The sequence below is a fragment of the Prosopis cineraria genome, unplaced genomic scaffold (genome assembly GCF_029017545.1).
Source record: "Prosopis cineraria cultivar Desert tree isolate PC_DT_omini unplaced genomic scaffold, ASM2901754v1 PC3, whole genome shotgun sequence".
In the NCBI taxonomy this organism is placed as follows: Eukaryota; Viridiplantae; Streptophyta; class Magnoliopsida; order Fabales; family Fabaceae; genus Prosopis; species Prosopis cineraria.
This window is the reverse complement of record NW_026555334.1, coordinates 10134307-10150879: the sequence shown is the minus strand read 5'-3', so window position 1 is coordinate 10150879 and position 16573 is coordinate 10134307. Positions and strand designations below refer to the sequence as shown.

The following is a 16573-nucleotide window of genomic DNA, read 5'->3' as shown; positions in this document are numbered from 1 at the left end:
GAATGACGTATGAATGGTAATCTCAATTAAATTGAGAAAGCTGCATCGATCATTTAATAAATAAAGGCTTCTCAAGATGACTCGTTATGTAGGATAAGTTATCTCTCCTCTTTCCGTCAAAATAAGATTAAGCTCGATCGGCATGATTATACTTATTAATAGTAAAGTACCTGTCTTAATTGATCATATATAACATTTTTTTTAAATGTGTCATTTATCATTTATGACAAATTTTTGTAAGAAAATCTTTCTCCAAAGAATAATTTATAATAAATACATTCCCCATATCATATATGCATAGTGGGGATGTCTAACTATCATCAATAATGTTAATTATGCATATTAGAATGTAACAAATGATAAAAACTAAAAATATTCGATAGAAAAGGATACAATGGGAAATGGACCAAAGAAAATTAATAATTATTTAAATTAAATTATCAAAGACTTTCCTACAAACAACATTTACAATTCTTTCACTGGAGTTACATCCCAACTAAAAACCAAATTTTTTTAATATTTCCTATTTAAACATGAGAAAAATCAACATATAATTAGTCGTGGAGAGAAACAAGACGAGGCATGAACAAACCAACATGAAACATGTTTTGTGTAACATTCTGAATTTTAAATCTTTAGCTAATTAAAGAAATAATCAAGTTTGACTAAGTAAGATTGATTTAGTGAATAGTTGGAGAAGATTAAGGGACCATTCGAGTATGGGTATAGCCTTAGAAATGAGTTTGGGATTGAGTTCGGGTCATATAGGTCTAAAAGAGTAGGAAAATACTGAAAAGAAAGTTATATGCCATGCACCACAACATGTCCACGGTCCGCTGCGGTGCAATAGGCTGAGACTCTTTGTGCCATCCGTTATGACGCAAGATGCATCCACCACTGCGCATGTTTGCATTAGGCATGGCTGTGGCACTCTGTGCCACACGCTGCAGTACATGGCTTAAATTGTGCCATGTGTTGCAGTGCAAGCATTATGTGGAGTGCACGGCTCAAAATTCTAATAAGAGGAGCATGCATCAGATGAAAAATTAGAACATAAAGAAGGTGGAAATGAGGAAGAGGATTGGAAATCTGTTAGGGCTTCCATTTTCAAAGGATTGGAAGTGTTTTTAAGCTATTAAACTCCAAGTATAACTTTCCTAACCTTTTCTTCTCCTTTCCCAATCCATTTTCTGGTTTTAAGCTAGAGTTTATTAATGGAAGATGATTTTTAGTCCATATAAGTTATAGGTCTGAATTTATTAATTCAACTGGAACTAATAGGAGTTGTTTAAGGTATTTAAATCTAAGGATCATGGGTTTACATGTTTGGTGGTTGGGAAGCATTTATGGCCAATTTTCATAATAAATGAGGTTGTTGGAGTTGGTTGAATGCTATTAATGATGAGCCAGGAGTTTAATAATGTTAGTTAGGGTCAATTGAGATTGATAAACTCAATGAATAAGTTTAGATGTTATTTCAAGTGTTGAAATAAAGAGTGTAAATTGTGTGAAATGGTAATAATAATGATTTTGGATATGATTAAATTGTAAATTAATCGTATGTGCACTTGTTCAAACTTAAGAGCAAGGTTAGAACCATTAACTTGAAAGATAAATCTTTGACCTCTTAAAGGTTTAAGGTAACTAGAAAAAATCATTTCTTTGTAATTGTTTGTTAGTTAATTTATGTTTGTGAAAATGTAATAATAGATTTTGAAGATTAGATTTTATGAATAGACATGTGCAATATATGTGAAGTGTTAATTTTCCCAATTTGGCAATAATTACATAATGTTACTTAAAAACATGCATATATCAAAATTATGTGTTGAAACATGATTATTTGTCAAGTTGATGCGATAATGTGGCTATATTAGTATATGTATGATATAAGTGTGTATTCAATGGAGGATTTGAGAATATCTTATGAGATTAAGAATGTAAGTGAAAAAGATTTGTGAAAATATTAATGATACTCACATGTAAAAATTATTGTTGTGAACCAATATGTTGACATTGAGTTGTGATTATGTGCAATAAGTGAGCACGGCATATAGCATGATCTTTATGGTAGGAGTTCACCTAAGGAAAGAAGTAGTTAAAATTCACATGGCAATGGCTACCAATCATTGAAATTGAAGGGTAAGCCTTATTCTACTATTTCTTGAAGGACTGTGCCACTTTTATTGAGGGATAATACCACTGTTTGTTGAGGGACTCAAATCAAGCTAACTCCACCGGTTTGTTAAGGACATTAGCTTATAATTTACAACACCCTAGTGATTCAAGAATGGAGAATTTATGGTCCGAAAGTAAGTGCAATGATCGTCAGTCGGGTCACTTCTCACAATTAATAAGCTTGAGTTGTTCATTTACACAAATGAAACTCTAATTGAGTAATAATAGCTTATGGTTTTAGTTGAAAAGCATAAAAAGAATATAAGAATGGCTAGATCATGCATGTAAATTTAATATGTTACATTGTTATTAAGTTTGGGATAAGTTGAGATAACAATTGATATCATTCACATGTGGTTGTCATTGTGTGACAATGTGTAATGGTGAATAACATTGTGAACGAGATGATTTGAATTCCTATGTTATTATGATAAAATGTAAATTTTCTTGCAATATGCCAAATACTTGTGTTTAAGAATGTTGCACATAATTTATTGTCAATTAATAAGAAATTGCATGCGATAGATGTACCTTAGTTATTGAGTAATTATATTTACCCCTCTTTTTTTAACATTTTACAAGTTCTAGTTCAGCTGCAAAGAGGAAAAAGGCTCCAAAGGTTTAGGGATTTTAGTATTCCTACTTTAAAGCCTTCCAAACTCTTTTACTTTCTGTAATTGTTAGAATATTACCAAGCAAAGAGCATTCTGCATATACTTACATTAAAATGATAGTCATAATTGATTTTTGGAATTTAGGCCCTAAAAATTGTGTCTGTAATTTTTATTATTTCTGATAAGGGCCAAATAATGTAAATATAGGGATGATTTATATATTGTTAATTTGTAAGATTACTGATTTAATACAAATGACTGACCTCTCCCGTTATTTTGATATTGAGGGGTTGAGGACTAAAAATGAGTGGTTGCTGTTATTTTGTAGATATGATGTATTGCACAGATAGTCTTGAGTCTATTGAGCACAATTTAGGTGTTAAATATGGTTTTAGCACATGTAGTAGGGTTTTAGACACTCATGTCTTGTGAAAAGTGGATGAAATATGTTTGGGAGTAAAACTCATATCATTAGTTAGTTCTTGTAAAGAGCTTTCTATAAATATCTAAATTGTCTTAATCAAATGTCGAATGGAGAAATAAAGTGCATCAAAAACTTTCTCATACTCCTATCAAATGATAGCAGCAGAAGCTGTCAATCTGTGCAATGGACTAAACTATGGTGCATGACACAATAAGGAGTATGCTAACTAATTTGTGTTGAATTGCTGTTTTCCATAAAATGCACATACTTTTATTTTTTTTTTTGGTTTCTTGGGCTTCCATATTTTATATTTTACTCTGATTATAGTTTACAAAATAATATTTAAGTGATTCTTTAAGTTGAAAACTTGAGATCTTATTTATACTAGAATTACAAACTTGATAATCTAATTAAATTAGCCTAATGATTGCCTTGGTTTTAGCGTTAATGATGGATTATTAAGGGTGATCTTACACTTTGACCTATGCTTTTATGACTGGTCATGACAAAGACGAATACAATAAAAAACTGCCTTTTTTTATAGAAAATGGCAACATGGAATCGTATGGATACATAACAATATGTGGTACATACTTTTATCCTTGCATGTGATCCATACATCTCTAGAGCCTCAAGAACATGTTTTTTAGACCATATAACTAGATTTTTGTGTCCGTGCGATGCATGGGATATTAACTCTCAATTACTGCCTCCATTATAAAGTATAAGGCATTTAGAGGTTAAATGTTAAAAAAATATAAGATATTTTTAGTATTTTAAAGTATAATTATTGTCTTTCTTCTAAAAAGTATCCCTAATAATAAATCACTTTATGTTTTAGAGTGAAACATTATATTAAATAAAGATATATATGAAAAGATAATATTAGTTTTAAAAAAAATAACTACTTCATTAGAAGGCGAGATTTGATTAAAAATACCTTACATTTTTTAATAAAAAAAAGTACAATATAAAAATAGGCTCGGGTTCGGGTGACATTAAAATAAGGATTTTGTACTTAATTAAGGTTTCATTTTTTATTTTATTTCATTCTCTATTTATGTTTCACAAGTAAATTTATATTAAATTAAGGTTATTTTTGAAAACTTATATTTTTTTAAACAATAAGATTGTAAAGTATATTTAATACAATTTATTAACATACATAATTTTGAAAAATATCTTATAAATTGCTCCCTCTAGAGTCTGGACCATAATACGTGGCACTAATAATTACTTTATGATTCTAAAAAAATTGGTTGAAACATTAATCATTTAAATTTTTTTACATATTTCCAATCTTATCCTTATCAAATACTCTAGATAAGTGCCTTAATAATGACAATTAAAATTTTAATGCATAATTTGTTTTCAAAAATTGCAATAAATGAAGTAAGCTGAAAAATAATTATAAAAATTATCAATATCCTATATTTTAAATCAAGTAATACTTTTAAAAGATATTATATATTGTGATTTAAAAAAATATTTTTTTTAGTATTTATTCCACATTCACCACTATTTTTTCCTATGAGTGCCATATTTACCTTTTTTATTACAAAATATTTCTATTTTTTAATTTTTTATTTGCTACATAATAATTAAAAAATTACTATAAAAAATGGTCGTGAAAAATAAAAATAAAAAAGGTTGGACACTACAATAGAGGGTAGATTTGTTTTAAAAAATGGGCCCACGGTTTTACATGTACAAAATTTGAAAGTTCGAGCCCTGCCACTTTACCAGTAGAAAAATTAAAAAAAGAGAAAATGGGTCCTGCCATTTACTGTTCAAAGAACCGTTGTTCTACAATAATATTGGCACATTTTACAATATAAATAGATAGATAGATTATTTTATGTGTATCATTGCACAGTCTCATAAACTTATCAATATTCTGCGTGATAATATGCATGTAGGTATTTGCTGTTTATATTTTAGACTGGAGGTGCTAACACAAACAGTATTTGTTTCTTGCATAATAATTGTTAATATTGAATGTTTTATCAATAGCTGTCATGAAGAATAACTACAAGAACCGGAAAAAATATATCCAAACAATTATTTCATCATACTGTCAACCAAACTGTTACGAGAGAGAGAGAGGGGGGGGGGGGAACACTTGCCAGAATAACAACTTTCTTAAGCAAAGGCCTGTTTGTCAACACACCAAAAAAAAAAACCATTGTCCCTTTTCTCACAAGAGAAGTGACAGAAAAAAGGTATGGTTGAACTTTTCAACCTCCTCACCAAAAAACAAACAAAACCCTAAAAAGCTGTATGATCACTCTTGAAACAGGTGGGTATGAGTTATCTAACATGGCCAACAAGTTAACCATGCAAAAAGAAAAAATAAATAACACTTTCATGCTAAGAAAAAACCCACCTGCAAAATGAACTTCACAGCAGACATTCATGGAGTTGATGGTCTAAGATGCCCGACACAACAAGCCTTGTAAACAACAGAGTTGAACTTCTATATATAGATTACACACACATGTATATATATTGTCTGTATATAACTTTTCTTGTTCTGAAGCTTTCAGTATGAGCTGGACATGCAACTTCTTCACATGAAAGATTCAAAAGCTGAGCGTAGGCTTCTCAGAAGCTCCTTCACTGTCATGCAAAAGTCCTTATCCATCTGCATATTGCAGAAAAAAATTAAGTGTATAATCAAGATGAAACATTTTTTACATATTCTAAATGCATAATCAGAACCATTGGATGGAACTTGAATCAATTACTTTATTTATTTATATCATCACCTGAGCGATTATGGTTATATCAAGAGCAGAACTGCCAAATGTCATGACACTGGTACTTGTGACTATCAGATGGAGTTTCTCTATCTCACTGACTGTTTTTTCTATCACTTGTGTTCTTTTCTCACAGTGAACTCTTATGAGGACGTTTCTTTCACAAATTCTGGCTTCAATTTCTGGTAATGGCTCCTCACTGTGATCACCAGAGTCTGAAGAACAATGGCTTTCATTGGCTAATATTTGAGTTTTCTTCACAACCACCACAGATTCCACAGTGCTCTTTCTACTCTGTTCCTCTTCAAGGAGCCTAACCTTCTCTTGCAATTGCTTCAAATACTTTATAGCATCTCCAAGAACAGAAGCCTTGTCTGTCTGTTAGTAACAAGTAATTTGTTAGGAATGGGGTGATCGGCCAAAATCAGGGAGAGTGAACAAATAGGCAAGAATAATGGAAGAACGATACATCTCAACTTAAAACCTTAAGGTTTCAAGTTTATGGATCCTTCCCACATTTGGACATTCTAACATGATTTACTAAGATCAAAGGTTTGCATTATGAGCTTGAGTTCTGATAACATTTCTGTATTGTTCTCAGAACGAAGAGATCAGTATTTTACAGCTAGATATAACTGACAATAACTTTATATCTCTCTTCAGATGTGTTTCTTTGACATTAGGCTGCAAACTTTTGCTACACATTATATAGAGTATTTAATTTAATTAATCTGATGAATCTTAAATATGGTGGACAAGAAATGCGAAGGGCAGTCAAATCAGAATCTGGAAAGCTTAAAGGTATAACGTAACATGAACTTCTTGTACCTTTTTGAGGCCAGGTACAAGAGCAGATAGAGCTATGAACCGTTGGCTGAGCTTTTCTCGTCGCTTTCGCTCAGCGATTATGTGGTCTTGAGGTTGAGAAAGTTTAGGACTTGTTCCAATTTTTCTGGGATCTTGTCCTGCATTGAAGACAAGGTTCTGATTTCCCAAGGATCCATAAGAGACCAACATGTCTGAGGGGATTGTACTGTTGATTTCAGGACAAGGTGTCTGCTGGTCCTTAGGCTTCATCAATGTCCCGAATTGGCTTATGTAACTTGAATTGACAAAGGAAAGAAGATTGGAACAAGAATCATAGTCTGTGTCTAACGTCTGGTTCTGATCACTTGTGTTGGGGCTCCAATTATTGTTGGGTTTGAACTGTTTCTGGGGCCTTTCAATGCTACAAAGTGTAGTTTCCATGGACGTTTTGGGATTGAACATTGTTGGGTTTAGGTTAGAGAATGAATGTTGTTGTAAGGTCTCTTCAAATAAGCTTGGATCTTCCAGAGAGTTCAATTGCCATTGATGAAGAAAGGCAGGATCCTCCACTATTCCCTGCTTCAAAATCAAACACTAATTTCTCAGCAAAACTTTCAAAATTTACATTAACTAATCTTTGTTTTGCCGTTTGTTTTCCTACCAATTACCAGATTCATATGACCATGTGATTCCAAATCAACATTCAGATTATGTAACCAAAAGCTTATTCTCAGAGAACAGAACAGAAGAGCTATAAGACACACACATGGCTTACCAGTTCAGGTAACATTGTCATAGGTGAAATCTCCTCAAGAAAACTCCTTATTCAACCAAAAAGATCCTTTTCCTGTAAGAGGGACAACCTTAACATGTCAGTTTTGTACTGAAAATTCATCATCTGATATAAATATCTTTCAAAGTTCAAACAAGTATTAAGCCAAACACAAAGCAGACAAAGGCCCACCACACACGAATCTACAAATTCCACATCAATATATCTCACTCACTCGTACTAATATACTCATAGATCTCAGTTCTTGAAAGTGACAAATAAACTTTGAGGTAGAGGAGGAGGAGGAGAAGCATACTCATTAACAGGAATGGGAGCTCAGGATTCAAGAAATGAAACCCTTTGTCGTATCCCACTGAAACGTGTCAGTGTGTGTCCCAATTTATAACAGCTTAGGAAAAGTACTGAAAAGAACACTAGTTGTTGAATTAGTTAAAATATTAATTCAAGCGCTGATGATAAAAACACAATAGTATCATGGTTAAATCAGGCTTATGAATAAAGCATTTCATTGAACCAATGCATAACGCTTTTTCAAATGGCCGGATTCACTTGATTTTCAATATTATGTATGAGGAAATTTTATGTGAACAGGAGGAGACAGCCTTAGATGACTAATTTTTTAATGAAGAGGAAGGATATAGAGCCCTTGTTATATTTAGGAGGGTGGCTTCAAGCTGACAAATTAATGTCCACACTTTTTTGTTGTTATATGGACTTTTAAGGAGTTTTTCTAATAACCCACCAACCTGCCATTGAAATTCTGATCATAAAGCTTTTTTGCAAACGAAGGCTCCATCAATCCAGCATGTGGCCCCTCACCATGCCACCAGCCCTGAGGGAATTTTGCACTGTTGTTGTTAGATAAATTTATTTTTGAAAGAAATGGCCTATTAATGTGGTTTTTATTGGCAGATTGAATTTCCTTTCAAGGAAGGGACGTCAATTATTTTAAAAGAAAAACAAAAGGTTATACAAAACTACTTCCAATCTCAAATATAATGCACCAATACCTGCCTCTGTACATACCAATAACATTGGTTAAATTTAGTTAAGCTCATTAAATTTGTGGCAAAACATAATTTTTTTTCATATTTATTCTTAATTAATGGTTGATCTTGGGCCTGTCAGGAAAAAATTATTGAATGACCCAAAGAGTGACTGTCATTTTAGAGTTGGACTATTAAAAACACCCTAACAAAGGTTTATATTTGAGGCCAGAGGTGGTAATAATTATTTTAAAACAAAGATATATTGAATTATTTATGTAATTATGATGTTAGTAATTATTTATGCCAAATGACGTTAGTAATTATTTTGAGACCAGATGTCACTTCAGTAACTATGTATGCCAAATGATGTTAGTTCATGCCCTAATGATGATATGAGATACAGGTCGAAGTTGTAGGACTGGAGATTAGATGTTTAAACCACGTAACAAAGAAAAGTTACTTTGTTTATTTTCCTATTTTACCCTTGGGCTCATTCTCATTTCCCACCCACCATAATTTTTATCAATGAAGGTGAAATGATATAAAAACAATTAATGTTTCACTAAAATTTTGAAGTGGTATTTATTTTCAAGACAACCAAAAGTTGTTATTATTCTGAAATAAAGAGTGTGTGTTGAATTATATCACCAAATCACATGAGACAAACTTAAGTTGTGAGGGTAAAGTTTGATGTAAGTAAATATTAAAAAAAAAGTAAAATTATTTTTTTACTTCTTCAACTTTTAACTCATTTATAATTCAATCCCTCAACTATGATTTATTGCAACTCAGTCTCTCAATTTTTAATTCGTTTATAATTTAGTTTTTCAACTTAAGTCAGTCCCTCAACTTAGATCCCACATTAAAAAGCAAAAGGAGGGTATTTTAGAATAAGATTGGAACATTTCTTTTATCCCTCTTATTTGATAAGGATATTAAAAAAAAATTGAAAAATAAATATTAAGTTATAAGTAAGTCAAAAGTTAAGAGAAAAAGTCACAACGAATCATAATTAAAAAACTGAGTCACGGCGAGTTATAATTAAGGGATTAAGTTAAGAGTGGGTTAAAAGTTGAAGGACTAAAGATTAATTTTTCCTAAAAAAACCCTCCTGACATACAAATATATAGGAGAATTAAAAATTGTTAATTTTCCATTTTACCCTTGGGTTCAATCACTTTATGAGCTTCCTCCCATCTTCCAACAGTCTCCCATTTTCTTGGTCTAAGAAGATCGAATAAAATCAAATCCCATGACTAACCCGCCAATAAGAGCAGAATAGCCAACCATCATCACCATTCATTCATTCATTCAAGTCAATGAGATAATGTGAGACTGTTAGTGTCGGTTGGTTGTCATTTTCCAATAATGTGAATGATTAAGCCTCAATCTTCACCATTTCCCTTTTTTTTAGGTGAATATTACACTTCCTTTGACCCTAAAGTCTTTAGCCAATTCCCAAGTGGCATGTGTTCACCATAACTTGCGGTTCGGTGGTATTAAAGGGTCCGCACATGAAATAAAAATATACGTTTGATTGACTGATTTGATTAACACTTGGTGATAATTCTTTTTTGAGCAGAATGACATATAAGTTCAAGGCATCAACTAATCCAAATTAAGCGTAAAGTGTTAAACTCTAGAATTTGCAAGTCCAATTATTACTTTTAAAATTTTATTGTGATAAATTTACATTTTATTTTTAAATTCAACATAATTGAAGAATAAATAAATTTATTTTTTATTAAAATTTAAAACATAAGTTATAAATTCATCACAATAAAATTATAAAATTAAAAATTAAATTTGCAAATTTTTAAAATTTAATAATTAAAAATTAATTTAAATGAACTAGTTTCCTTAACATGTCACCTACTATAGGTTATCCCCCAAAAAAAAAAACATAAGTATTTAAAGTAATTTTTATTGCTACAGGTATCGTTTTATTGGATACTATTCTCAGTGGGGATTAATTGATTTTAAAAGTAATGTTTAAGTGTGCCTTTTTAGTTGAAGTAACGTATTGAGATTACTCTCAAGTTTCTTGAAAACCTGAACCAAAATTAATTGATGATATCTTTCCTCTTGCTTCCAACAAGACATGAGTGTGTTTATAAATTATTTAGTATGTATTTATTTTTTTTAATTTTTGGGCTTTCTGGGTGTGGGTTTGATTTTTCTTTTTTTTTTTCCATCAGAAAATATACTATAGAACAATAACAAAACTTGGAGAACTGAAAAGGCTAACGTATAAAAAATTAATTAGGAGTTCTAATTTAATTTACGAAAGCAATATAACTATTAATTCTTATAATTTTATCAAGTCATGTTGTTGGTTCTATACTTTTTTTAATATTTTAAGTCCTTATAGTTTTTTTTATAAAATTAATCCTTATATTTTTAAATATGCTTGAAAGAATGATAATGTAACACAAATGATATTAAATTGGGGTATTTGATGCATAAGGTAAAAAGTTTAACCTATAAGGATGGGAAACTACTTTTCAACCTTGACAAGTGCTGTCACCAGAAGTCTTCTTCAAAAAGTAATCATCTCTTTTTTTTTTTTTACCTTCTACAAATTCAAATTACCTTAAATTATAGAAATATTAAAAATTAATAAAATTATAGAAATAAATTTGTTTTTCCTTAATTTAATGATCTAATGTAAGTTAATTAAGTTGATTTGTATAAAAACTAAAAAGGAATAGGATTAGTCCAAAAATAAAAGAAAATATTTTAATTTATTAAATTTAATAATTAATTGGAGCATGATTTAATATAATAAATTATATGCTAATAGGAGTTAAATCTAAAAGAATAGGTCAATCCCTCATAATATGACAAACTAATATATGAATATCTTTTAAAAGAGATCCTCACATTTAATGTCTAGTCATGTTTTAAATAAAATTATCTTTAATGGAATGATATCTGTAAATAATGAAAAAAAATAGTAGATTATAAATTGATTATAAACTAATTATTGTTCCTCATCAATTCCTGACCTTTTTTTTTTTTTTGGGTTATACATTGAGCACCTTGTATTCTGAGCCAGCCTCCTATAGAATTCCTAACCATCCTTCACCAAACATGAATCGACATATGAACATACTACATTGGTATCATCCTAGAAAGTCGGAACGCTCTCCGTAAAAATTTGAACTCTTACTCATTCCTGAAAAGTTGGAGCCAGGGTGGCCTTCACGGTGGAGGTTCTCGATTTGTTTATGACGTGTCACTTGTTACTTGCACGATATATACCCGTCAGCATCAATGGAAACATATGTTCGCTAGTCCTAAAACCCTGGAAAAGGTTTTATAATTAAGCTCACCAACCCCTTAAAATTGATTTTTATAATGGGAGACGAAGAGAGTATCCGCGTGCGTCATTTCTTAACTTTCGTAAAATATATAAGTAAATGTGTTCAATTTAATGCATAATAAAAATTATGTTTTACATTACGTAATTTAACTAATTTTGATTTTTTGTTGACACGTGCAAGCTTAATTATCTATACCTTATATTTAGATGAGAAAGAACATTCAAAGATTGAATTTGAAGCCTAATCTAACCACGGGTCTTTGGATTAACTGGCAAAAATTGTTCTAAGTTAACCAGAATTCATAAATTCAAGTCTTAAAAATGTAGTGGCCATAGTGGCCAACTACACCCACTCTCATGATGCTTGTCATATATCATTTTGAATTAATGTGAGCTAATTAAGTCTCCACAGTTTGAGTGAGATAAGTTCAAAATACTGGGTGCTCATGCTAAAAAAAAAAAAAACCTGAAGCTTAACCTAAAATAATCCTGTGCATTAAATAAACATGGATTTAAAGAGCACAAAAAACCATGTGTCCAAAGTGAATGTATATTGACAAAGATTTAAATTTTACATATGTAGTGACAAATTGATGATAATAGAGAAGAATAAAATATTTCGATTATCAATTAATGAGCTTCTACATGAAAACTATTAGTTCTTCAAAATTTTAAGAAACTTTGACATGGTGGTTGGTTTTCAAGGATGTAAACTCTAACATGTCAATAATCAAAGGTTGCATAAGTGGCCCGATGACTTGGTCAGTCTAGTCTTGCTTTAACCAATCAGGCAATCTAGGCTAGGCTTTGGGTTAAGCATCGAGTTGAAATCAATCACAACCCAATTTGACCTTAAAATAATAATATATTTTATTTTTTTTAAATTTGTTTAAATCTTAATTATTTTATAATATTATTTTACTTATTTTTCATGTATTATATTATTTTTTGTTCATCATGCATATTTTTGTAATTTTAATTTTTTCAATCTTTTTAAAATGTTAAAATTGATTTTTTTTACTTTATATCAGGTAAAAATTATGTGATTGTTAATCATATACAATGTAAACAATTATTACTTTAAATTATATCATTATAAAAAAATCCATTTTAAATAATTATAATTATATTTTTGTTGGTTAATAAATTATTTTCATGTTTAAAATTATTTTAAAATAAATTTCAGACATCATACCAAAACCAAATTGAACCTTCAAACAGCCCAATGCCCAAATATGCACTTAGAGCCAAGCATCAGGTTAAGGTGAAATCCAACTTTGTGCACCCCTTTTAACACCACCGTTGTAATAATAGAATAAATCAATAAAGATTTTTTTAAGAAAAATAGAACTAATTACCTAAAATCATATCTACTGTGAAAAAAATGCAAATAATGATACTTTTCATTTTTCATTTTAAAAACAAAAATATAACTGAACCATGAGTAAATAACCAAAGTACTCCTAATAAGTAATAACAAAAGATTTTAACACCACTTACATTAAAACCATTTTTTCGGCCAACAAATTTAAACTCTGACGGAAAATTACAATTCAGAACCTAAAATAGCTTCCCACCAATTACGTAATGGGTGGGGGAAAAAAACCCAACAAGGACAGAAAATGAGTATAAAGACAAATGATCAATGGGCAAAATCAGAGTGTTAATGAAGAAGTTATGGGTTAAACTCAGTTTTTGTTTTTGTTTTTGTTTTTTTTGTCACCAGTGGCTGCCCGCGCGAGCGTGTGCAAACACACACACAGGCGAAAAGTCAATACTCACTTCAGTTCGCCTATCTTGGATTGAATGCATTTCCTACATATATCTGATTCCCCGCCAAAATATTACGACAAAGCCACTGGTGAATGAAGTGGGAAAAAATTCATAGAATTCATGTCAATCCGGTAAGGCCCTTCAAAAGGGATGTTACTGTTTATTTGTGCCCTGCATTACAATGTACATACAAGTGTTGAAGAGAATGACCGACCTATCCGCAAATTACTAGCAATATACATGTTTACCCATTTAGAAATATGGGAATGAATGATCTTACAAGCATGTGTTGATACCACAGGGGACATTGTTCTACGTCGACGCTATACGCTCTAATGGAGGCCAAGCAATGTCATCGTCATCTGCATAGCCCCGAAAAAAGAAATTGGAACAGTTCTTCCAACAGCCGTGATTGTATGGATTTCTGAACTTCCCATCAGGACCACGAAGATACCAATATCGAGTAGAGTTTGCTACTTCATTTGTGGTGATATTACGAGCTATCTGCACAAAAGCATAAAAGGTCTTCCATTAGCTACTTATCTTAAGGTGTTTAAGAAACATAAATTGCAGTACATGCATATAAGATGACTTCAAATGTTTCTCAACTGACTGGCATGAGGCTAAGCTGCTTCACTCCCAGCAAATAACTCATTGATGATAAGGTATTGACTATTTTATATCAAGCACCACATTCTCAAAATGTTTTAAGATTTAACAAGTTAGATTATTCCCCAGTTCATTGTGTTAGAAGATGCTGCGAAGGAAAGCAACTAAGGGTCTCGTGGAAAATCGACTTGTGAGTTGTGCTAAAATATTTTAACAGTCGAAATTTAAATAAACTAAAGAGGAGTGAAGAAACCTAGGTAAGTGATACAAAGAGCGCTGTCGATGGATAAGGGATTTACTACCAGCTGGAAGTCTTGTTTCTTGAAATCATTATCCAATGCTTGAAGGAGCTGATTTAGTGTTAGATAATAAGGGATTGTGCTAGGAAAATGTTGAAAAGGCCCTTCCCAGGAAGCAGACTTGTGGGTTACGGTGCAGTTACTAGATTTAGGATTTATGGGATTTTTTTTCTGTAGCAAGTTGAAATCTGAATATTGGCTCAGGACAATGTTGAATATACTAGGATTAATATTACAAGGGGGAGTCATAAATGATCGGATATTGTGAGATCATCATTGTTAGGAGTCTTATCTATCTATCAAGATCATTGTTTAGTCCTATTCTAAAGTTAATTTATCTTCACATTCTTTACGGGTTCACCTTAGTCTCTGAAAGTTTATCTTGAACTCAAATCTTTCAAAATATTTTGGAAAGTGCAAGGGTAGAAATGTGCGTCATGTTTTAACTATTCAACCTTAAGCTCTGCCCACCCTAAATTTGGTTAAGCCCTAAATTCAACAACATGAAGGCCAAAGTTGCCACCGGATTCAAAGCATCTGAAACCTAGGATAGAGAGAGAGGCAGAGAAGTTCAACTCAAAGCTTGCAAGTGGCTTTGACTATGGCTCCGTCACGATCATGAAGCCAAGTTAAATTTTGTTGAGTTGTGACGAATAAGCTCAATCCATCTATTATGTTATATACCATATCAGTAGTAGTCATAAAGTAGAATCAGAGACGAACAAAAGAAGATTATATGGCATCAGAAGATTAACAATGTGTCATGCATGCATTCATTCAACTTGGCCTTCCTGATTCTATATCTATTTATCTAAGTCCAGGTTCATAGATGATAGATGGCTTTTTAGATCGGCTTCTTTAATTCTATAGCCTGAATAAATTCACAATCAAATTGAAGTGAACATAAAGGATATATGTTGAAATGGTCAGATTAGGTCTCCATGTTGACACCGGAACAACTTTTCATTCAAATATCTAAGATCATAATAGTGAATCAAGGGTATTGTACCTTCATTATGCAAATAAAATCTAATTAGCAAAATACATATGCTATGCATAAAATAATAATGACAGTAACGTGGTAATGATTTTAACACTCACCATTGAAGCTTGTGTTGACGTCCAAGTTACAGCAGGAATGAAAATAAAGTGTCCAGCACCAGAAATGCAATAGCACCGGGATGTTGTACTCGCATATGATGGATCCATGTTTCTCCTTCGGACAATCCTATCGATGATGTCCAAATTCCTATGACGGAAGCAAGGATAGTTTCAAGTTGAAATAAAATAATATAAATATATGATTTCAATGTAGGACAAGGCAGAATGAGATCTTTAAGTAATACTTTGAACCGTAACAGCACCGCTAATGAATGATGTCAAAGTTGCCATGCAAACAAAAATAAAGAAATCCTTTTGTTCCTCTGCAAGATACACAATTGTTATGATATTAACCCAGGCTGGAAATCAGGGGAAAGGAAAAAGGAAAATTTCCTTTATAATTGAGTGACCAAGTTAAACAGGACATCTTATTTCCAAGTCAAAAAGTATCCACAAGGACAGTAATCCTGATTCTATAAGCTGCCATCCACCTTTTGTTAAAATTCAAAAAGAAAGAGCGATTTAAAATTCTCCACAAGAATTATTTTTTCTTGTGGGGGGGAAACTAAAATACCATGATTCCTGACCTTTCCACACAGTTAGATATCCACGGGCAATGGTGGTCAAATGTTCCACACAACGCTTACAAGTCGGGCAATGCTTAGATCGGACAGTTCGAATTATCTGATGATGCAATTCCAGAAAAGCACAGAGTGAGTAATAAGTCAAAAATGAGTTCTTAACAAAGTAAAATCTAACTACAAATTAGCATTCGTCAGTATTTCCATCAAATACTCAAAACAATGCACCCCAAAAACAAAAAAACCAACCTTGCAGGTAGGGCAAAGTTGAGACCAATTTCCTGTCCAAACAGAGGAGCTGTTCAGGTCAATATTCAATAA

The 16573-nt window shown here is 31.6% G+C and overlaps 1 protein-coding gene and 1 pseudogene across 1 annotated transcript; both read right to left on the bottom strand.

Moving 5' to 3' along the window:
• Window positions 1-5660: 5660 nt before the first annotated feature.
• On the bottom strand, window positions 5661-7572 carry LOC129305372 (transcription factor bHLH25-like). The gene is made up of 4 exons (XM_054945415.1): window positions 7558-7572; window positions 6804-7358; window positions 5985-6353; window positions 5661-5860 (listed from the first exon to the last, which is right to left on the bottom strand). Exons 1-4 carry the CDS (start codon window positions 7570-7572, stop codon window positions 5786-5788), a joined length of 1014 nt encoding a protein of 337 aa, XP_054801390.1. The 3' UTR covers window positions 5661-5785.
• Window positions 7573-13857: 6285 nt separating this feature from the next.
• LOC129305371 (probable protein S-acyltransferase 23) lies at window positions 13858-16098 on the bottom strand (annotated as a pseudogene).
• Window positions 16099-16573: the final 475 nt, after the last annotated feature.